This window comes from Pezoporus wallicus, unplaced genomic scaffold (assembly GCF_028554395.1).
Source record: "Pezoporus wallicus isolate ANWC-B61680 ecotype Strahan unplaced genomic scaffold, APGP_CSIRO_Pwel_v1 contig_8237, whole genome shotgun sequence".
NCBI lineage: Eukaryota > Metazoa > Chordata > Aves > Psittaciformes > Psittacidae > Pezoporus > Pezoporus wallicus.
The window spans coordinates 52,602-76,251 of NW_026636180.1; the positions used below are offsets into that span (position 1 = coordinate 52,602).

Below are 23,650 nucleotides of genomic sequence, written 5' to 3' on the forward strand. Positions count from 1 at the left end.
AAAGACAATGCTTTTCACTGAAGGAATTGCTTAGCTATGGGCTGCTGGAAGGCAGCCTGCAGGGCATGTTGGGGAGGTAGCACTGGGTGCTTGCTCTCTCCTTGCTGTTTGTTTTTTCTTTTCCAAACCCTCAGCAACTGAGTGCTGCTGGACAGAAGATGCCAGCTACATACATCTTTGGTCTCACAGGGTATTAGCTGATGTCTGAAAAAAGAAGATTCCTGAAGCCTGAGGAGGAAGTGTGGCCTGTTTCACTCAGATGCTCAGGAATAAATCTAATCTACTCCTAACACATTTATAGAAGAGGTCACATGTTGTAAGATACAAATCTGAACTAATTCTAAGCCCCAAAGAATTCTATCCAAAACCATGGAACATAAACATACTATTTCATTTGTGATTTACAGAATACACTTAATTCTTAAGCTCCAGTTCCTGATTCAAAATACTTCATTATAAGCTGAAAAGAAAAGAATTAGCTTTGTACTTGTTCTTTGAATTACTGCATGCTTCCATAAGGAGACTCCACAAAGAAGAAGAAAACAGGAACAAAACAACACTGATGAACGCAACAATTCGTTTAGTACCCTGGGAATTTAGCCTATGACACAGCCTTACTGCTGGTCCTCAGTAACGTAATTTATTATTTTTCAGGGCTGTTGCAGAGAGACTATGAAGTATCTACATTAACACTTTTTCTATGGTCCCCCATTAATCTATCAATTCAAAGTCTGTCAATTTTCCTTTGTAATCTTTTACACTGAAACTCTCATATTTCCAAAATGTGAGCTGCTCAATGACACTTCTTTTTATCTGTAAACCTCTGTGATTTCTATTTGGAGTACTATTTTGTGTGCCTCAAAAAACTACAAAATCAACTTTGAATAGACTGAGCTCAGTAAATACTGTTATGATGAAACCAGAATGTATCTGGATGAAACACGTATTATTTCTCAGTTGGTGAAAATGAGTTTATCTAATATAGCTTTCTATACAATCTAGTAACTCAATTTCAAAGTAAAAATCACTCACAAAACTCTGTGTTGTCAGACATGAATTTTCTCTTGAGATCTTCTTTGGTGATTTTTTACTGACAGATCTTTTTAATTGATCAGAAACTCTTTCATAGCTTTCATTTTTTTCAGATCCATTTGGAAATTCTTTAAAGAATGCCGATTTACTTCCGGTTGGAGACAGAGAAAGAGTAGGCTTTAAGCTTTTCTGAGAGGTAACAGAATCTGTTTTGCTCACAGTGGAACTCTGTGGTTTTGATAAGATAGTCTCTTTGAGGTCATGTTTGCTGTGTCCCTAGTTCTTCCAGTATTTATTTCTCCATGACATCCTCTTTAACGGGCTCTCTTTACTGCTGAATCAGATGTTCCTGGCCTGGTGTGGCTGATCTCAAGGTTCTCTGTTCTCTGGATAAGTTCACTGTTCTCATCCTAATTTTAGGAAACAAAGCAAGAATGATTCCCTCTCGTCATCACACAATGCAGTTTTACATAACCTTAACATTTGAAAATGGCTCTTTAATCTCTGCTGCTTAATTCTCAGTCTGTAAGGATTCTAAAAACCAGCTGCTCTTCCTGGCAACTACACTGAGTACAGTACAAACATCTTACATAAAGTAATCAAAAGCAGAAAGAGGAGAGGGAGACAAGATGACACTTTTTAAAGAGTCAGCCCAAGTTTAGAATGCTGGTAACCTCCCAAACCTGAGTGTTACACTACGATCATCATTTCAATAAAATTTATTACAACTGTAAACCTAAAGCAGAAACTCCACAACAGTTACAACCTTTCCACTGAATTATTAATATTCCATATTTTCATCTCATATTTTCAACTTAAATGTAGAAGGAGTAACATGCTGAGATCACATCACTCACCAGTGACAATACTGGAATATCACATTCAGCATCATTTGAGTATCATTAAAGAGTTTTGGGGATCAATTTATTAACCTTATATTCATGCTTAAAACAATGTCTCTGCAAAATATGCCATGAATCAAGAGTATGATGTTCACTCACACCACATCTCAACAATAAACTTCAAGACCAAACATATGGAAAGAAAAATAATGGGGAAACACATCCAGCATGTGCTCAGGATTCTTATTCTCAAAAAAGAAGAGATTCAGAGCAGCCCAGCAGAGAAGGACTTGGGGATGCTGGTCGATGAGAAAATGAACATGAACATGAAGCCCAGAAAGCCAACCGTATCGTGGGCTGCATCAAAAGGAGAGTGACCAGCAGGTCGAAGGAGGTGATCCTGCTCCTCTACTCTGCTCTTGTGAGACCTCACCTGGAGCATTGTGTGCAGTTCTGGTGTCCTCAACATAAAAAGGACATGGAACTGTTGGAACAAGTCCAGAGAAGGGCCATGATTATGATCGGGAGACTGGAGCACCTCCCGTATGAAGACAGGCTGAGAAAGTTGGGGCTGTTCAGTCTGGAGAAGAGAAGGCTGCGGAAGGTTGCGTGGAGACCTCATAGCAGCCTTCCAGTATCTGAAGGGGGCCTATAGGGATGCTGGAGAGGGACTCTTCATTAGAGACCGTAGTGATAGGACAAGGGGCAACGGGTTAAAACTTAAACAGGGGAAGTTAGGTTGGATATAAGAAGGAAATTCTTTCCTGTTAGGGTGGTGAGGCACTGGAATGGGTTGCCCAGGGAGGTTGTGAATGCTCCATCCCTGGCAGTGTTCAAGGCCAGGTCGGACGAGGCCTTGGGTGATACGATGTAGCATAAGGTGTCCCTGCCCATGGCAGGGAGGTTGGAACTAGATGATCTTAAGGTCCTTTCCAACCCTAACTATTCTATGATTCTATGATTCTATGATTCTAAGAAAGGATCAGAGGCCTCATCTCAATTTCATCATGCTGGTCGTCTGTCATATGCCACTGCACTGGATGTAAGGCAGTATATATTACAAGATTCAATAAGATGCTGAAATACCATCTTCATTATGCCTCCCACAGCCAAGCTGCAGTTCTACTGCTCATGAAAGTGATCCAAGTATTTATATCCAAGGTACTGATTTCAGTGAGTCCAAGACTGGAGTCCACTGAATAAAATGCACATTCAAGGAAATAATCCCTCAACGTCATAAATGATAAATGTTTTGGAAGTTTTAGTCTCTCACTTAGTAATTGCCTTGAAACAGCAATCTATATTTCCCTCTTTTCCATGGATTTTTATTTGCCATAAGTTATCTTAAAATCTGTGCTGGAAACCCATATTAAGTTAATTGAAGACTGAATATTACCAAAGAAAACACAGTATTTTTTTCTCCACACACATTAGAGATAAATGGACAACTCTGATTTATCTAAAGCTTAAATCCTTCAAACCTTTCCATGTCTCTTCCACCATTCATATTTATTTAGGCTCTAGAATAACTTGTTACATACTAAATTGTGAAATGGTGCTAGAAACATCAATAAAGTTTGCTTGATTAACTGTAGCACAGCATACGTAAACTGAAGATGAGACTCATTTTCCTGAGGAACAAGCACTTCCATTGATGTGATGTATTCCTTGAAAGATGCAGATGGCAGTTCTGGATACATAAAACTGACTGCTTTTGCTGTGTTGTAATTTTAAGATCATTCTGATGACTCTAGAGGGCCACCTACTAGGAGCAGATGGGATACAGCCCTTGTGTACACTGAGCTTTAAGCCTGAGGTATCAGAGTGAAGTCATCTATCAGCCTTTGTAAGGGCACATTATCTTACTTCTTCATTCTTTGAACTGTAGAAGGACAGAAAAATTCTCAGTTTCTTCATTGAAGGCTTCTCTGATGAACTTGGCAGTTACACGTAGAACACATTTTTGATAGCACTATGTGACATGTGGTCACACCTGCCACAGTCACAGCCCTTGCTATTAGCAAGAGTTCTCGGGTTTGCTCTGGGTTGGGCAGAAACCATAAATGCTGCCATGGCAAGTTTACATGTACATAGTCCCTGACAGAAATTCGAGATGAAAGCACATGCACGCCTAGAATTACAAGGTAAGTCACTTGATGATGAATGGTTCCAGAAGAAGAAGCAATTTTTATCTTAATTTGACTTGATTATTTGACTCTGATAACTGAATAATAGCATTGGACTATTCCAGTTACTTATTAGTAACCAGTAAGGGTAATTTATAAATGCTGTTTTCAGTTTGCAGCCTGAAACATTCCCTCCCCAAAAGGCTGAAGTTACACAAACCATATAGTTCTAGCACAGACATTCTGTGTACCTTACGGCTCACAGTATATGCAACAAAGAGAATCAACGCTTACTTATTTGAAATTCATCCTGAAATTCAACTTGTCTCTTGTATTTTGCAGTTAAGTAAATATTTTTGTAGATAATACTGACTTTTCTACAGATTTAATAAAAAAGTCCTTTGAAATCCGAACAGTTCTACACTTTTAGAATGGTATCCCATATAGTACTGCTCATGAACTATCAGCTTAACTAAAACTGATTTAATTCTGAAATTCTAGAACTTTGCTTGAGATAAAGTCTTACGGGTTTAAGTTAATAAATACTACACTGCCCTAGATAATAGTAAACGTCCCACAACTACAGAAGAAGAGAAAATTTGTGTTTCTAATAATTAACATCAGCATTTTGGGTTCTCAGAGATGCAGAACATAAAGCAGTTCAGTCCATCTTGCTGTTATGAAACTCGGCTGCATTTTATTTCTCAGCTATATGCAACAGAGCAGAATGCTAAGGAACAGATTCTATAATTCAAAATGAAGTAGAATGTTCATAAAGGTAGAAACTGTTTTAGCAATTACCATAATGACACAATAAAACTACTGAGTGCATTGACAGCTTGGAGAATTTCTATATAGGATCAGATGATATTGATGTATAAATATATATCAATGTATATAAACATATAATACATTTGCTAAAGAAGTATTTCTTTTCTTTCATTAAATTTATTGCTGAATGATTGCCACACTGCAAAAGAACTGAAGTTGGTGATGCTGACACAGCTCAGACAGGACATAAAGCAGAAATACTAACCATCAACTGATATTAAAAAGCTGAAATTTCTTAACTCACTTTTGACAATAGTGGTGGGCAAAAGAGTCACAGCTTGCAGTTTTAAAAGGCACATGAAAGCCTTATTTTCCCCACTCTTGCTCAACCCTAACAGACTTACATCTTGCTCAAATCTGTGATGCAGGTTTTCCTAAAATCTTTTTTGTTGTAAACATGCACAATACTCACATCTCTGTTGGCACAAGGGCTGACAGGTTTAGGTTTCTTTTGTCTACATGTTACAGAGTGAACAAGTTGCCCCAAGAAGTTGTGGCTGCCCCATCCATTGCAGTGTTCAAGGTCAGGTTGGAGGGGGCTTTGAGCAACCTGATCTAGTGGAAGGTAACCCTGCTTGTGGTGAGGGGCTGGAGGTAGATGAGCTTTATGGTCCCTCCCAACCCAAACCATTTTATGATTTTCACAGCTGTATCCAGTTAGGCAAAGCACCCTGACAAAGACAAATCTACCTGGAGATATACAGGGAAAAGATGATTTATCCCCTGTATTGCCTGAAGACAGAATCTCATCTTAGGAGTTTTACAATGAAGACTACTTTATCAATAATTACATGTACAAAGTAGCCTACCTCTTCACTGCTGTCAGTTCCTTGAACATTATCTTCAATCTGGGTTTTCCCATGTACTCCGTTACTATCTTGCTTCAAATCCAAATGGAAAATGCCACATCCTGGTGATGTATCTGGAGAATTCCCATGAGGAGCTGATCGAGGTCTTGATGAAAATGTGAAAGTCTCTTTATTATTCACTTGGTGATCACCTGTTTCATTGCTGTGATGTTCAACTGAGGCATTCTTTGGCAAGGTTACATTACAGCAGGCTGAATCTTCATCAGCTACAAACTGCTCGCTCCTATCCAATTGAACACTCTCAGTGAGACTTTCTGGAGATACCCATTCATCTGAAATGTAAAATGCTTATTTTAATGCCAAATATGTAAGTTGCACGTTACCCTGATTACTCACTTTCTCTGGAGGTTGTACAGCAAAAGAAGTTTTTCTAATACAGAAACATTCTGCTTATCAGATTTATACAGCTGGAAGTGTGAGGAGGATGCAATGAAAAAGATCAGGCTGCTTTCCAGGTGAGGCAAGGTTAAATCAGAACATTTCCAGATCACAGTTCAAAAAATCCACAGGCTCTGATAGATGACGTGCAAACATACAATTTGCAAATCTGAAACTATTTAACTGTTTTGAAACTGTTAAACTGAATTTCATTCTAGGGAAACATCATTTTATTAAATTTGGCTATTGATCTTTTTCTTCAGACTTTTTTGTGGTTGACATTTAAAAAAGAAATCATGCATAGTTGGTGGAAAGTTGATATTACAATCTGATGCTTCTTTATTACTGAAATTCTACACTTTATGTCCAGAACCTATGGTTTAAATCTTAATTTCAAACTATAGCTCTGATGAAAAATAGTATGACATGAAAAGTGAGTCAAGATCTCTGTTTCACCAAGTTCCCATGAATACAGGCAGAAATCATATGCCAATTTTAAACCAACAATAACCTACAGAAATGGATTTAAAGATTGAGTGCCCCAAATAAACATGAAAAGGCCATTTTTATACTCTTATTGTTAACTTACATTTTACTGTTTGGAATGATTGTATAGAAAAAAATGCCAATTTGATTGATTAAAACCAATTTCAAACAGCATCTGAGAAAAGGAGAATTGCTCAAGTATGCAATACTCCCTTATCTTCATTCAAAGTAGCGTGGTGTGGATTATTCACTAGATCTTGAAACTTTCTGGCTCCACAGAACAAAGTTACCATTGTTAAAAAAAAAAAAAAGCCTCAATAAAAAAAAACTAAAACCATAATAATAAAGTAGCACTCTACTAATAAAATCCTTGCTGCCACAGAAGAGAGTAAGTTTTTTATGAAATTCTATTCTTTTTAGTTTTGCTAGAGAGAATTATCACTTCAGGCAGATTGAGCTGCTTTGGGGAGGGGGGGAAGTCTCAGCCACCATAAATGAAGGCAAAAGAAAGATGAGGGAGATGCTAAGAGAAACAGTTGTTTTCTCACTGAGTTGCTGTGATTTTCCCAGTTTACTAAAGATAGCTAGTAAAGCTGCCAAACTCCAATATTCTAAACAGCAGTTTTGTCGTGGTTTAAACCCAGCCAGACAGCTTGTTCACTCACTCCCAGTGAGTGGTGCCAAGCTGACAACAATCGCGGACCCCCCCCCCCCCCCCCCACCGGGGCTCTCCCCTTCCCCGCTCCCGGAGGAACGGGGAGGAGGATCGAAAGAGTGCAATTCCTATGGGTTGAGGCAAGAACAGTCCAGCAAACAATGTACAACACAAATCACCACCACTACCACCAATGACAACAATGATAAGGGAAAATAACAAGGGAAGAGAATACGACACCACCGGCCAAGAAACGAGTCCCACCCGGAAGCCTGTGTCCTTCCAGGTAACTCCCAGCTCCCCCCACCCCAGGCATGACGTGCTGTGGTATGGAATACCTCCCTGGCTAGCCTGGGTCAGGCGCCCCGTCTCTGCTTCCTCATGGCTTCCCTCCTCCCCGGCAGAGCGTGAGCCTCACAACGTCCTTGGTCAGGGTAAACATCACTTAGCAACAACCGAAAACATCGGTATCACCAGCACTGTTCCCAGGCTGGAAGTCAAAACACAGCACTGCACCAGCTACCACGAAGGAGAAACATGACTGCTACTGCTGAACCCAGGACAAGTTTGTACTAGGAATCAGTAAAAAGTGGGGACTTAACATATGGATGGCTTACACCTACATGTTCCAGAAGAGACTTCAGTGTGTAGATGAAGACCATCTATAGGCATAAGCCCCAAGCCTTTTCAAGTAAATTCTTTTTATTTTAGATAATCATGCTGCTTAAAAACAATCTAGTAGATCGTTGTCTACTGTACAGAAAAAAAGTCTATTTCACAAGTATATGGAAATGGCACCTTTTAATTAATAAAGACATGAAAGGCACATATGTAAGTTATGTAATTTATTTTAGAAATGTGTTGGTCTAGACTTTTCCAGAGCCTCAAAGACATTAGTGCTTTTAAGACATTCAAAACTTTTAAGAACCAACTTTCATTTGTATAAGCCAAATGACCTTCTCTTCTGATCAACAGCTACAAGTTTTTCAAAGGAGGATAGTAGAGCAGAATTGTCCTGTCTTTGATCACTCAAGATGCTTAGTCAGCAAACTGGAATTATGTTTTGGATGCTAAATCTACAGTGGTTTAAACTCTTTTTATTTTTTTCCCCAAGACAACTATATAAAAATTTTCACCTTGCTGCATTCTTCAAAACAAAAAATATCTTCAAAATTTACTTTGCTAAAATATTTTTCCTATCTTAGCACTCTGTGATCTTCTGAACAATCTGGCACCCACCCTTTCAGCTTAATCTAGACACATTTTACCAGGTTTCAATGGCAGTGGCTTGAACAAGACCAAGATGTGTAACATATACTCCTTTAGTATTCAGAAGGCCTTTTCGCCCATCATGAAATTAGGTTTGACATGTATCATGCTGTATTTGCAGTTTTCAAATACGCACTAATAGTTCAGACCACTGCAAAGAGCCCTCTATGGTTATACACAAGCACTTCATGAGAACCTGCTAATTTTTATGCACAAAGGACAGTGAATGAGTAGGGAGAAATGGCTTCATATTTATTATGGCCTACTGACCTAATAACAACCAGCTTCCCCAACTGCTTCACCTTTCTGTTCTCATTTTAGAATGCCTTCTAATGCAGTTGTTGCTGTTTAATTTGCAGAGGTCATTAGAGATAAAATTTTGTAATGAATTCTGAAGCAAAAGAAAAGGTGTCAAACCACTTGGGGTTTGGGATTTTAAGTCAATTTTGAACGAAGTATCAAAATATGAAAGAAAAAATCTTAAGTAACTGTTTTTGTCAAGTGTTCAGAGAACAGGAAGCAGTTAAGACGCCTAAACTCCTGCCTCCTTCTACTGGTTCTGCCCCAGACATCCAAAAACTTTGTACACATCTCTTCTCATTGTGATTAAAAATAATGTCTTTACTCAGATGTAAAGCACTCCAGAAATATAAAGAAGTACTTTAAAAGTTTTAGTGTCTGCATAACATTTAGCTTGAGTATTCAGGTTGTTCAGTCTAACATCTGTAAAGAGCACTTGCTTCCAGAGATGTTTCCAAGAAACATGCTTGTGTTAGTGGAAAGTTAAATGCAAGTATTATGCAGGGGAAGACAGAAAAGTCTGTAAGGCTTTAAGATGGCATTTTATGCTATGAAGATCAGCAATTTCTACAGCCTCTAGTCAGTGTAGTATTCTGTTAATAGCCTCCAAATGAAAGATGTGAGGAGTTCTGGAACAAAACAAATCCTATTTTCTCTCTACCACAAACTATACTGGATTTTCTTTTTAACTCAGTGTTTCCATATTAATTGTAATGAACGATTTGAAGTATCTTCTTAGCAAAATATGCAAACTACTACATAATCACAATACTGCAGCAAACAAGACAAATGCAAGAATGATCACCTAAGCATTTAATTAGTTCTTCTACACAGATTTATGCTAAAGCTTCTAATTACAGCCAAACATTCTAATGAGGGCTTCAGTATTGCCTAAATAAGACTGACAAACTATAAACAACACTCATTTTATCCCTTGCTTTAAAACAATTTACCTTGGTAAAGGTACTGCACACCTGCTACAGAAGACATGCGGAACTGGGGTCTATAATAAATCTAAAAGATACTATCATGAATAGCAGGGACTAACCTCTAAGGTAATCAGAACCTTAATCAGAGGTTAGCAGTGACTAACCTCTAAGGTAATCACTTATGAAAGCTCCACTATCCCCATGATATTGTATCAATATTTACGCACAGTTCTTGTTGACAGAACTTGGTTCGACCACAGTAGAGGTGGGGAGCCAGAGACCACATAGGCTTGATTTTGCTTGGGGAATGTGGTTTTATGCCACTGACTTGTCATAGGTGTATGTGCATTAGCACTTTATCAGAAGTCGGACTTGATGATCTTAAAGGTCTTTTCCAACCAAGTCAGTTCTATGATTCTAAGTGGCAGAGTTATGCTTTTGGCTAAGTCATCACCACTGAACAAAGCTTGTGACTTGTTGACTATGAGGCAAGATCAGTTGTTGGGAGTTTCCTGACTAGAACATCAATCCTGGGGTTTATGGGGTTACAACAGCTTTCATTCTCATAAACGCATGCAGTAAAATAGCAAAAAACCCCTAACAGCAAGTATGGATTACTGTCATTGTCCCTGTACACAATGCCTTCTAAACATCCCAATGATTAAACAAAATGGAAATAACCCACGATATGAATGAAAATTTCTTTGGTTAATGATGGCTACACCTTTCAATAGAAAGTAACACTACTTTTTCATAGAATTAAGGATTATTTTTGCCACATTATGTACTTTCCAGGCATATACAAAGCAAGTTGACACTGCATGACAAAAAAAAACCACACCTTTTGGCAGATAGGTGTGAAAGGGAAATACACCATAAACTGATGTGGCCTTCTGTGGGGAAAAAAAAGGTAATTTCACCACTGAACTTTAAAAACAAAACCAAATCCCCCTGATACTACATAGACACCATAATTAATATCCTAAACTCTTATCTGGGACAAGTAAAAGTTCTCACACATGTGATGTTTGAGTCTTTAGTGTTAAATTTAATAGGGATTTAAAGAATAAATTATTTTTAGTTCTTTCGCTTTAATCAAGAGAGCATGAAATTTTTCTTTTTTTATTCATCCACTGCCCTGGCACTCTGCTTAATCCTGCAAATCTTTATCAATGCTTAAAATCAATTCTCTTGCAAGGTGTTTGATTCCCACAATCCTCCACAACACATACATTTATATTTTCTATTAACTGCTTCTGGGTGCTCTGAAATTTATAAGAGTCAGTCCTCCACACCACACACAACTTTAATATAAAATAACATAATATGAGCACCATACCACTGGTTATCTTCCACGTGGTTTTGAATGCATCTTTTAAAGATAATCTCCTATGACTGTTCTTGTCTGCTGATGGTCCCTGTGATGAGTCGAGCTGAAAATCTACTCTTCCACTCTCAGAGGTATCCCGAGTCTGAATTGCAGGGTCTGAAATACAACCCAAATACCTATGAACATGCGTATTGTGTACTTTCCTTACTTCTTACTTGAGGCATGAAGAAACAGCATACGCAGATTTATCTTGGGATACAAACATCTTCCAAATGCGAATCTTGTAGGGCAGCAGGAATATGACAGTCACAAGGAAGTAAAAATTTAACACTAGGCATAGAAGAAAGGCAAACCACAGCAGTTACAAGAAAAGGCTTGCAGAAGTCTGCAAAATGATCAAGAGTTTCACTTGCCCTCCACTGGATGTTACAGTATCTCTTATTCTGGAGGTCCACAACCAAACACAATGCTCTGGACATAATCCCACAGCTCTTAAAAAAACCTTTAGTGTGACTCTGCTTGTCAGCAGTTCTGTTGTAATTTAAGCCTCCTTACCTCTCCAGATACCCTTGTACTAACTCCTCTGTTTGAAGATGGAGGTGGCCCAAGGATCTTTGATCCAAATGCAATATATGATACATCCCGGGTTTTACCTGTGCGTATATTGTGATGTCCTCAATTAATTGAGCTACCTAAGAAAAATAATAGTTCTACAAGAATTGCACTACTTAGAGAGAATGAATATTCATTTCTTCAAATCAACTGAGAGAAATAATTATGAATACAAAATATCTATAAAAGTTACGCTCCCTTATAGCACAATCCCTAGAAATATGCAGGAATAGCAAATGCACATTTTATAGACATGTTTCAACATACAAGCTTTCTCTAAAATGGGGTTATTTGTAACAAAATTATCTGCATTATTTCTTTAGAACTAATTAAACCATCATTTCTGACAGGAAGAAAAGCCAACTCTGATTAATACATAACAGAATAAATAAATAACAGGAAAACTTAAAAACAGGAAAACTTAAGCAAGACTGTCAAGATATCACTCACAGCTCAGATGAGAACTATTTACATGTTGCTTGCTTTATGAAATGACTGAATCTACTCTGTTATCAGGGCTGATCTCTAATATTGCAAACATACTCTATTCCTGTTAAAACCTTCTACACTTTTCACTTTTCCTTTACTGTTTAACACACAGGTGCATTTTGATAATTAGTTTCAAGCACAGAAAACTCCAACCACTCAGGACAACAAACATGAAGTAAACATGGAACACAAGTGAATGCTCCAAAAGAAGGAAGAACACGGAAAGGATTACACATTCCTTTTATCACGTGATGTGGAACTTCATCTAATATCTAGTTTCCTATTTTTTAATACTACCAAGATTGTCAGTGAATTCTCCTTTCCAGAGCTGATAAAAAGGGTAACCTCACATTAATTTATAATGTCTGAAGATTTTTTCTTGCTATAACTTCAGTGTTAAATTGCTATCTCACTTTAGAGATCTGACACCTCCACAAAGCAATGAGTAGAAACAAAACTTTTTGTTGATTCTCCTAAGAATTTCTCATACACTTATTTAATCTTCTTTCAAGATCAGCTTTATTTTCAGTGTCATAAGTAAGGTATCATACATTAGCCACCAAATAACATAATTTACTGTACTAATAAGCACAAAAGAAGCCACTTTCTCCCATTACCTTCTCCCCTTTTTCCTGATGTGACATTTGGTTGCAGCTAACAGCTGCTGTTTCACTAGGACTGGCTTAACATCAATTCATTTAATTTGCTGACTACCTTGGAATGTTGTTACCTCCACTTATAAAAGCTGATTTGCATGAAAATCTCTCTTTATGAACACATTAACTGACTGCAATTAATTATCTACATCTAGCCATAACAGAGTGTTGATGGCATAATGAAATAATATGTCATTAAAAGTTGATGATACTAAAAATAATTCAGGCTTTTGATTATCAAAGAAACAAAGTTTAGTAGATAAAAAGAACATTTCCCAATTAAAATTTACTTAAATATAACAAAGCTTCCATTTTCAAAAAGGCCAACTTCAGCAATTTGAAAAACATGTCTGGAAGAACATGCTATGTTCTTAAAATTGGATTAGAAATAAAGATTAAACTGAAGGCATTTCCTCTCATACAGGCCAAAGATGTTATTGTTGATTATTTTACTACATATACCTAAAAGCTATAGATCTTTCTAGTCTGGACAATAAAACCTGAGCTGTTTTTTAAATGGACATTCATTATTCTGTTTAGATCTATCATTCACACTATTGTACCCATTTAAGATGTACAGTCCCTTCTATTTTGACAATTCAGACAAGAAGCATTGATTTTTGAACAGAGACACTGAGAAACTGAATTCCAGAGTTTCTTCTGCTATTTCAAAAGCAAATTTAGAATCAAAATTCACAAAGGAACTTTGGCTTTACTGCTTGCAGGACAATAATATTCTAAAAATATTATTTCCCCATTAGTATTACAAAAATGGGACATGTTAAAAAAAGCTGAATGTAATTTATATAAGTAAACGTATAAGGGTCTTACTTTATGCAAAAATTTAAATCCCCTGCTATTAATTTCAGCTGCTGTAATGCCTTTACTAATGAAGTACATAAAGACAGACATATGAAGTACCTAAAGTTAACAACTTAAACCAGCATCAGCACAGTAGCTTAGTGGGGATGATAAAATCTTTATGATGCTGCTGGTTTTTTCCATATTGTGGTAAAAGCAGAAGAAAAGGAGTTTAAAACATTTTCTTAAACTTTTCATATTATCCAGGTTGTTCTCAAAAAATACTTTTTCAAAGTTTATTTTTTCTTTAGAGTTTCATGAGATGCTACACCTTAAATACTATTGTTGTCTGTGACAGTCTTGTCTTTTATGGTATTAAACTTCACCAGTAGTTACTGTTCCCTGTAATTTATGTTATTCCTTTGGTCAATACTTTGCACATGTATTTCCAGAGCATTTTAACAGAAATGGTGGAAATTATTATTTACTGAATTCAAACACTGAAGATGAGAATCCTCAAGACCAAGAAAATACTGAGCACAGTGGAATACAAATGTGTCTTCCTCACGTGCAGCACCACTTCTAACATTGCCTACACCAACTAAGATGTATTGGAAGTGGATTCTGAAATGAATTTGCTTGTTCAGAACCATTTCTAAGCTACTTCAGACTTACCTCCTTCTCTAAAGATGTTCTAGTGCCTTGTATGATCAATCTGTGACTCATAAAAGATGGTACATTAAAAACTTTAGTAAGACATTGCAATTATTCTATGGGCCAAATTAAAGGCTTAGCCTTGTGTTTTGTACAGAAGCCAATAGTAACGTAACAAAAGTACACAAGAAAGAGGGTGCCTATAAAGAGAGAGTTCACCTGAGTATTTTTCTAAGCTCTAGCAGTGAGTTGTTTATGTACTTCTCAAGTTTAAGCTGAAAATATCAATTCAGTATTTTGAAAGGGGCAAAATTATTAGTTCTCCATAAAGCACATCAATGGCGCATACAAAATATTCTCATTTTAAAATCCATTATAACTCACTTTTTTAAGAAGTCCTTGCACATATTTAGGATATTTACTGTTGCAAATGGATCTACAGAATAACTTATCTACAAAAAAAGTAATATCCTGGGAGTGAGGAAATGGTATTTTTGATATATTTATAATTCTAATCAATGAAATGATGAAAAAGATGGGATTTTTTTCAACAGTATTTTTTTCAAAATGGGATTTTTTGAACTTATTAGAAGCGTTCAGGCTGCCCACAGATCTCAAACTATAGGACAGATGTGTCTGTGCTCATGTTAGTACACCTATGCTAGAGTTGCCATAGTTTGTAAGGCACTGGAACTCTTACAGTTTCACAGAAAACCCCACACTATTTGTACACATACAGTATAGATCATAGTCACAGTATTTTAATGTGGAGAGTGAAGGCAATAAGATTTGCATGAAAAAGTTTGGGAATGAGCTCTGAGGCCTTGGTGCTTGACAAGCCCTGCAGTGATGAGTTGGGGCACTGAAGGCCAGGGAAGGTCAAAAAAAGCTGGAGTCTCAGCTGACCATGTGGGGGTTGGGAGAGCATTGTGATTGGACTATTTACCTGGAGAGGGGCCAATAAGATTGAACACTGTATGTATGTGCAAGTTGGGAAAGTAACAAACAGGAGGATAAAAAGGGCTTGGTTGCAATAAAGGGGAATTCGAATCTCCTCATCAACTTGAGTCTGTCTCGTGAAACACCATATTTTAGTACAACAGAATACCTGTTTCTTGCAGTCTTACTGGATGTGTCCTGCATTTTATTTCCGACTTGTGAATTTTAGTGAGGGTCAGCAATTGTGTAACTTGCGGCACATCTTTATTTAGCCGGCAGGTTGGAGGAACAACATCTGTGGGCTCACATGGCGTAACTGGAGCACCACACATAGCTAGAATCAAACACATGAACTTCACTCAGATGACACAAGAGAATTAAATTCGACTTAAGTTATTTGTTAGGTTCCACATGTTTCAGTTCATACGGTTGTAACTATTTAATAGATTACACCAATTTGAAAATTTTGTTGCAGTTTTCACTTTTAAGACAGATGTGTATCAGTAACAAAAGATAATGGTCCATGGTGAAACCCAAGGGGTTGGACCACTCTGTGGCTAGCCTGCCAATTACTTAAAGCAGAGGGCATGAAACTAGCCATCTTAGTGGGATCGCCCAAGCTTTATATGCAACAGCCCTTAATTCCCAGAACATGGAACACACTTTTAGAGCTATGTCCACCAGCATGGAAGGCATATCTTATACCCATCCTACTATCAGAACAAGGAAACCCCATTGAACAGGTGTTTGAAAAGTTAAGCCAATTAGGGGATCTACTAGGGCTGGGCTTGGACAAAGCGGTTCACAATAAGGGAAAAGTAGGAAAGGAGGAGATAGAAAAAACCACTAGCCATCCTGTGTCCTGCTATGCAGATAATTAAAGAAGAACTGCTGATAGTGCACCTGAGTCTTGAGCAGGCCAGAGAGTGTTTGTGTGCATGGGTGCAAGGCTGGGCTGGGAAACAGCCTGAGGTGTCATTGTATATAGAACGGAATTTATAGTGACTGAAGACAGTCACTGTGATTTATGTGGTTTCTGTTTGGCTTCATAGCTCAGATCTAAACCCTCTGGTGTTCCAGCAGGCCGCCGTGTGGCTGTTCAGGCCTGGAGGCGAGCGCTTGGATCAGGGGGGAGACTACTTTCATGGGTGTTAGCTGGGTGGTCTCAGGAACCTTATGTTTCTTTTAAAGACCTACTGGACAATGTTATAAAAAGGCAGATTGATGGCCACAGGGCTGCTCATACACTTTTATTTTGGCTAGTATATGAGGGTGCTGGTGAGGACTGCGGGGCTGTGCTAGCCCCAGCCAGAGGAAAATTTACAGACACTGCTGAGTTTGTTGGGACGTGTCAGGATGTCAGAGCAGAGGTTCGTAGGGCTTCTGTATTGGCTGCTGCATTAATTATTCTGTTTTATTGGTCATATTAGGTCACATTCCAACCTGCGTAGCCCTTTAAGTGTGGGTAATGACATAGCTGACTCCCTGACTGTTAACACTGCAGAGTTTACTTCTGCAGCTGCTTCACATTCCTTTTTTTTCCATCAGAATGCTTCTGCTTTAAGGAGACAGTTTAACCTGTTTTCTTCTCAAGCAAAGCAGATTTTGTCAGGTCTTGCCCTGACTGTCAGTCAACAGCTCAATTCTCATTTGCCATGGGTGTAAATCCTCATGGCTTAAAGACGACTGTGGTATTGTGATCCTTTGGGCCCACAGAAATGGAAAGGGCCAGTGGAACTGATAACTTGGGGGAGAGGTATGTTTGTGTCCTCCTACCTACAGGTCCGTGGTGGCCGCCTGCAAAGTCTGTCAAGCCATACCATGAGCTGGACAGACAAGTTGAAGAACCCAATGCCTCAGCTGCAGGAGCTGACCTTGAAGACCCTGAGCAGAATGAGACAGAGGAAGAGAAAAAGGGATGATTTGCAAAACATCACTTGGGCGCAACTGAAAAGTAATGACTTGAATATGTGTGCTTGCAACGTAGCTATGATTAGAGGCTTTGATTTTGTGTATAAATCACCTGTATTTACTAGCCAGTTGCTAATAAGAAACTACTCCTTGTACCATATGGATTTGTCACTTGTAAAAGAGATGTCAGAGTATGCAAATTTACTGCAGCTGCTAGAAAATGCTAAGGCAGAAGCCAGAAGGACTGTAATACGATGGTACTGTTTAGAGGGTGGGAGAACCCCACTGGTGGGAAATTGTCTGGTCCCCCACTGCCACCAGCATCTTCATCACACTGGTGCACCCTGTGGTAGTTATGCTGCTAACGTAAATCTGTGTATGTTTTGCCATAGTAGCGACTTGTTACTGGATGAGGCAGGTGGAACCCTGCATTGACAAGGTGCAAGGACTGAGGTTGGCCAAATACCTCCTACCATAATCAAGGACAAGACTGGGTTGCCTCTGCATTTGCCACCAAGAAGAACCTTTAGCTCCACTGCTGGCTACAACCCAGCACGTGTTGAGCAGTGGGGATACATGCCACGCCAGAACTTGATGTGAGGGATGGCCTCCTCTGTTATAAGAGGGCCATCCAGGAGGGATGGGCAGGCCAACTAGCCAGTGGTTGGCACAAGAGATGATCTAGTCTAAATCCCCTGCTCAAGCAGGGTCATCTAAAGCAGGTTTCATCGTTAGCATAATTAACTATTATAAGTAATAATAATATAATAAATAACTATCATATTTGAATCTTCTATTCTCAAAAGCTAATGTCAAGAAGCTGCTCTTGGGTGATTTAAGATTCCTTAAGCAGAAAAAGGGATAAAGAAAGCCAAGGACTGTGTCTTTGGAAGTAACAACATCTATCTCCAGGTTCCCAAGACTCCCAGTGTATCTGGCCAATGCATTGGTGAAATCTTGTTTTGGAGCCTGGACATCACTGTTTTGCTTTGCTTTTCCTCCATATCGTATGGAGATTTGTTACCAATTTGCGAAGAACCAAAGCCAAAGTGCTCACTGCCTTGATTGTGCAAAATAAAATACAGCAGCAACTGATCTTTGATTTTAGTATGTAAGCATGGGTGTGAAGACTTTGATGGGTTATGTTGCAAGAATTTAAGTGACTACTCCAGTTCAATACATGCACAAATACAAAAGTTAAGGACCCTCACTAGCCAGCTAGCAGAAAACACCAGGTGGAACCCCTTTCAGGGATGGACATGGGGATGGGACTGGCTGTGAAAAGCTGTTATATTATTAGTGGTAATAGGTATTGGGGTTTTATGTATTTTACGTTGTGCTCCTTGTCTTTTAGGGCTAACCCATGCCCTTATAGACAGTATATTATATAAAACTGTAGTATGGATGGAAAAATATTGGTGTGTTCCAACCACGGACCACAGGGTGGCATGTGTCAGTGACAACAGATAATGGTCCGTGATGAAACACACAAAAATAGAAAAGTACTGATTGGTATGGGTTGTGGGAACATGACCTTGAAAACAGGCGAGTTAACACTGCTGCTAGTAAAAGGGAGTCTTATACCAGTAAACATCTGTTCGCATCCTGGCCACATGTGCGCTGAGGTTGCAACTGGTAATTTTCCACTACAGCCTGAGGTGGGATATAAGGACCGGTGCAGGGATGGACAGGTGAAAAGACCAGATGCGCATCTTGATCTGGGGGACTCCCTGATGACTCGCTGCCTACCACCACTCTGACCAGGCAACATGTTCCACCTCCTTCTCCTGCTCAGCGGTATCCCATGCAACCAGGGGTTGGTATGTATGTAACCTGCTTTGCATTAATATATATATATATATTTGCTTTGCACTAATAACTCAGTAAATAGACCGGAGCATTTGATTGTCTACACTGTGTTTGGTGTCCAGTCTTTGTACATGGGAATCCTACAAACCTGGAACAGTAAGTTTCTAAATGACAGTGTGGGTTTAGTCTAGAAAAGAGAAGGCCCAGGGGAGACCTTCTCACCCTGTACAACTACCTGAAAGGAGGTTGCAGCGAAGTGGGGGTTGGTCTCTTCTCCCAAGTAAGAAGTGTCAGAACAAGAGGAAATGGCTTCAAGTTGTTCCAAGGGAGGTTTAGACAGCATATCAGGAAAAAACTGGTCACTGAAAGGTTTGTCAAGCATTGAAACAGGCTGCCCAGGGAAGCGGTGGTTTCACTACCCCTGCAGGTATTTAAAAGACATGTATCTGTGGTACTGAGGGACATAGTTTAGGGGTGGACTTGGCAGTGCTGGGTTAACAGCTGGACTTGACCTGAAAAGTCTTTTCCAACAATTCTATGACTTGCCTAGATAAGAAAATAAGCATACAGAAAACACTAATGCTCACCAGCTGTGCAATAATCATAGAATTGATAATCCAGCAATTAAAACTGCAGTTATTTTACCATGCATACAGTTCATTAAAGCTGCCTACTCATTAAGTACATTATGCAATTCTGGAACTCATTTAGAACATTTACGCACATTTCAAAAACTGTTTAGAATGGAAGAGAGAAAACTATGCACCAACAGAATTAAATTAAATGAAAGCCAGTGAGGTCTCTAACTGCAATTTCTGCTGAGAATTTACCAGATTCTCTTTGCAGCCATTTTTTGAAGTAATTTTTCTTTTCCAACCTCACCAACAAAGAGGAGAAATCACAATGATCACATACTCTCCTTTATTTAGGTGTTCCAAGTGGAAGATACTTTTTGTTATACTTAGAATACTGCTAACTATCTATCCTTCAGAAGCCAGAAGCCTTTTTTCAGGTGTACTCTATCAAAGCCACAAAATGAAAATTTGAGTGAAATTGAAGTTGAGCCATACCTGGGGCTCCTCTAAAAACAAGAAAGTGCCAGCTGTGCTTTTTCATTTCCTCCTCTATTACTGCAACTGTCAGCGCCGAATGAAACTCTCCCCTGGAAAACAGAAATCCAGGATTATGCTGCTAGTCTGGAGACTGGTCAAACTTTGACCAATATCCTGCTCTATTACAAATATAATATCTCATTTTTCAGTTCACCACCAATATTATGGTTCCAATGAACAAAAGGACATGTTAGGATATAGGGACTAAAAAATCTCAGAGAGGCATTTATGATAGTTCCATAGTTCTGTTTCTTGTAATACTGTTTTGTTACAGTTTTGCCTTGGATTATTTAAGGAAGCAATCTTTCATCAGCTGCTTATGTCCAAAACTAAGAAAGCAAACAGCAAATGCTAAGTTTTTCTTTTTACTTTCAGACACTCTTCTCTTGGCCAAAACCAGATTTCTATCAGCTTAATGTACCCTCATTAAAACAAGCTCCCTACTTGATAAATCTTGCCAGAATTTCTTTAACAAAATACTTCTAAGGAAGTCAACGTTTAAAACAGAGGAGTACACATACATTTAACTAGTTGCCTAAAGCCCAACACTAGCAGATTCTATATGCTGTGCTACCACTTCAGTTTTCATGAAATCATGTAATCTTTCAAACTGCCAATCTGATGACTAAGAAGCTTTTGATTTTAATACGAACAGTTATGATTAAGACTACATAGTAATTGTAACACACCACCTTTCTCAGCTGCGTCTTGAGGCTTGGATTTTAAAGTGAAGATCTTTCTCAGTTTACAGCTAGCTGAAATACTAATTCCATCCAAAGACTGGAAGGCAGCTCCTCTGAATATTTCACTGGTGAATCCTACCAAGTCAATACACATATTGCACCACTAGAAGAGAAACAATACTCTTTAATAAAACCCAAACACTAATCATTGCAGAAGAGTTTTAGTGTAGAGTTCTCTATAAACAACATCTCTGTTAAGTATTAGATTTTCACAAGTTGCAATTAACAGTGCACATTTTGATAATAGAAAATATATTGCTATATTTGCACGTACAGCTATTACTTATACAAATCAGTATATACAACCTAGCGACTGCCAGCCCAACTAGCACATCTACAATATGTTTTGCAGCTAACTTGTAAGAAAGTATACTCATTAAGGGTTTTCCACAGAAAAGAATTTGTTACTCAGCATTACTTCATAAGTTAAAGTTACTACAGCTTAAGTACTCCAGAGGCTAGAGTTTGAGAGTCTTTGAAGATTTGTTTCTGAGATTCATAAAACAAAAAAGACCTCTCCAAAGCTTGCACCCCTTCCACACTGAAAAATATCAGGAAAATGTATATTATGTATATCAGTGTATCATAATATCTTCAAACTACTTCTTGTGTACACTATCTATCTAATCACTGAAAGCAGCAAACTTCTTTTAAGTAAAAGCAACAATAAAAAGGCAGATAACCATGTAAAAGAGACAGATACGTATTCAGACATACTAAGAAATAAAGACCTAGTCTTCAAGGTTGGTCAAGCATTAAGGTTATTAAAATATTTTGTCATTAGAACTGATCAGAGCATTTAGATGGATCTCTCATTAATGTTATTATCTAAATTAAAATACAAACCTGAAGTTCATATTCTGATTGACTTTAATGTGGTGGACATTAATGCATACTTTAATCCTGAGACATCTGTGCTAGTCTGGCACCAAGGCCAACTAAATGAAATTATATGGAAGAAAAAATTATTTAATTGTAGTGGATCTTGAATTTCAGGGGTATGATCTGATATGTATTCATTCATAAAAAAAATCCTACCAGAAAAAAAAAAAAAAAAATCAACCAAATTATCACAGCTGCCTCCACCAAAACTACTCTAAAAGAAGTCATAACTTCAGAGTTTTTTTGTAAGATATTCTCTCATGCTTAGCCTTAAATCCAGATCTGCTTAGTATACCAGATGCTATCTAGTTTTCTTGGTGCACACTTACATTGTAAAATATTTGAACTCTAAGTATACTCATCTCCATGTTATTTTCTAAATCAGTATTTGAGACTTGAGTCTTTACAAGGTTATGTGGTAACCATCAGGTTTTGTATTCTGACAGCTATTATGTTGTGGCTGGGTGTGGAAGAGTAGAACAGGGAGATGACGATGGCTGTGAGCTTGTTTTTATTAGTTTGTCATACACATTGCTTTATATGTGCCAAAATCTGGAAGAATCTGAAGCACAGGAAAGTAGCCATCACCTATAGTTTACCTGCAGCTCCAGTGAGCATAATAAAAGCTCACTACATGGTAAAGTACAGACAAAAAGGAGCACTATAATGAAGAATTATCAGGGACATAGAGAAATTACAGAGGCTAAATAGACAGCGGAAGTAAGGAATAAATACATCACAAGCAACATTAATCTTGCAAAATGGGAATGAACTCCAGATGTAGAAGAGTAGAAAAGTTGCAGTATTAAGTGGTTCTGATACTACCCAGCAGGAAGGACATACACATCTGCCTTGAATGAGCAGGAACTGAATTATAAACCAAACAGTAATTTCAACAGATCTATAAACTTCCATAAAATGTTTCTGGTGAAAAGCCTGTGCTCAACCCCAGTCCAAGAAATATTCCCAAGTTACTTACTATTCTGCGTTTCATTGTAAACAGTGGAATTTTTGCATGCAAAAGGGGTCACAGACAACTCCTTGTGGACTGCTGATAAATACAATCTTCTTTTAATACTTCCTAAATCAGTTATCCTATAAAAGAAAAAGCAGGAGAGAATGGAACAGATGTTTGTCAATTCAATTCAATTCAATTCAATCCAATATCTTTGGCTAAGATATCTTTTTATCATAAACACATCTATTCATACACAGAACCTTTGTGTCAGTGATGGCAAATACAGAATTTGAGAATTACTGCTTTTACAAGATGAGTAGTAAGATTTCTTTCTCCAATTCAAAATTGGTGGCTATATTCCTGCACATAGAAAACCACTTTACATGCTAATTTTATTTCAACAATCTACACCCTTTACTAGCTTTCCACAGCCCTTCAGATTACAAAAGAAATCAATTTGTATGAATCGAGAACCGAGTAGCCTTTAATAATCATGCTCGTTTCTGCCCCTTAAGCTTGCGTTATCTTGGGACAAACTGTCACACACTAACTAGAAAAACATTATTTGCTTTCCTTTCCTAAAAATATCTCCGTCATTTCATATAGACTCTTGTCAGCTTAAAGACAGAGACACAAGACATTGTCTGAATTACTTTCTGAGCACACAATCTTCAAATGTAAATTATATCCCTGAAGTTTATTGCTCACTCTTCAGGTCATCTGACAACACCACCAAGGACATTTCTAACAGATTCAGACCACAGCCATGATCACAAAGATTAGGTTTCCTTTAAATCAATAAAGAGGCTCATTTTTCTGTCCTGTTTCATTCAACTCTTGTGAACAGATGTACTGATTTCAGCTGGCATAGAGGGAAATTTCTTCAAAGTAACTTATACAGACCTGTGTTTTAGATTTGCATTGAAAAGTGTGTTGGTAGCATAGAGATGTTTTCATTGTTGCTGAGCAGAGCTTACACACCATCGAGGCCTTCTCTGCTTCTTATACTGCCCTGCCAGCAAGGAGGCTGGGAGTAC

General features: G+C 38.1%; 1 protein-coding gene and 2 long non-coding RNA genes across 4 annotated transcripts in view; all 3 read right to left on the reverse strand.

Annotated features, from left to right (window-relative positions):
• The window catches only part of LOC130593765 (protein CFAP20DC-like), a 36,640-nt gene extending 25,356 nt beyond the window's left edge, over positions 1-11,284 (reverse strand). Inside the window, 5 exon segments of the mRNA XM_057399139.1 lie at positions 1,033-1,364; positions 1,367-1,442; positions 5,641-5,972; positions 11,057-11,203; positions 11,263-11,284. Coding sequence (XP_057255122.1) covers positions 1,033-1,364; positions 1,367-1,442; positions 5,641-5,972; positions 11,057-11,203; positions 11,263-11,284 — 909 coding nt within the window.
• Positions 11,285-11,570: 286 nt separating this feature from the next.
• Positions 11,571-20,205, reverse strand: LOC130593766 (uncharacterized). 2 transcript variants are annotated; one of them, XR_008970866.1, is made up of 3 exons: positions 19,154-20,205; positions 15,368-15,532; positions 11,571-11,700 (listed from the first exon to the last, which is right to left on the reverse strand). It is a non-coding gene; the product is annotated as an uncharacterized LOC130593766 (long non-coding RNA). The 2 variants fall into 2 exon arrangements; XR_008970867.1 differs by having other exon boundaries at positions 11,574-11,739.
• A 531-nt stretch (positions 20,206-20,736) lies between these two features.
• Positions 20,737-22,783, reverse strand: LOC130593768 (uncharacterized). The gene is made up of 2 exons (XR_008970869.1): positions 22,635-22,783; positions 20,737-20,876 (listed from the first exon to the last, which is right to left on the reverse strand). It is a non-coding gene; the product is annotated as an uncharacterized LOC130593768 (long non-coding RNA).
• Between the last annotated feature and the right edge of the window lie 867 nt (positions 22,784-23,650).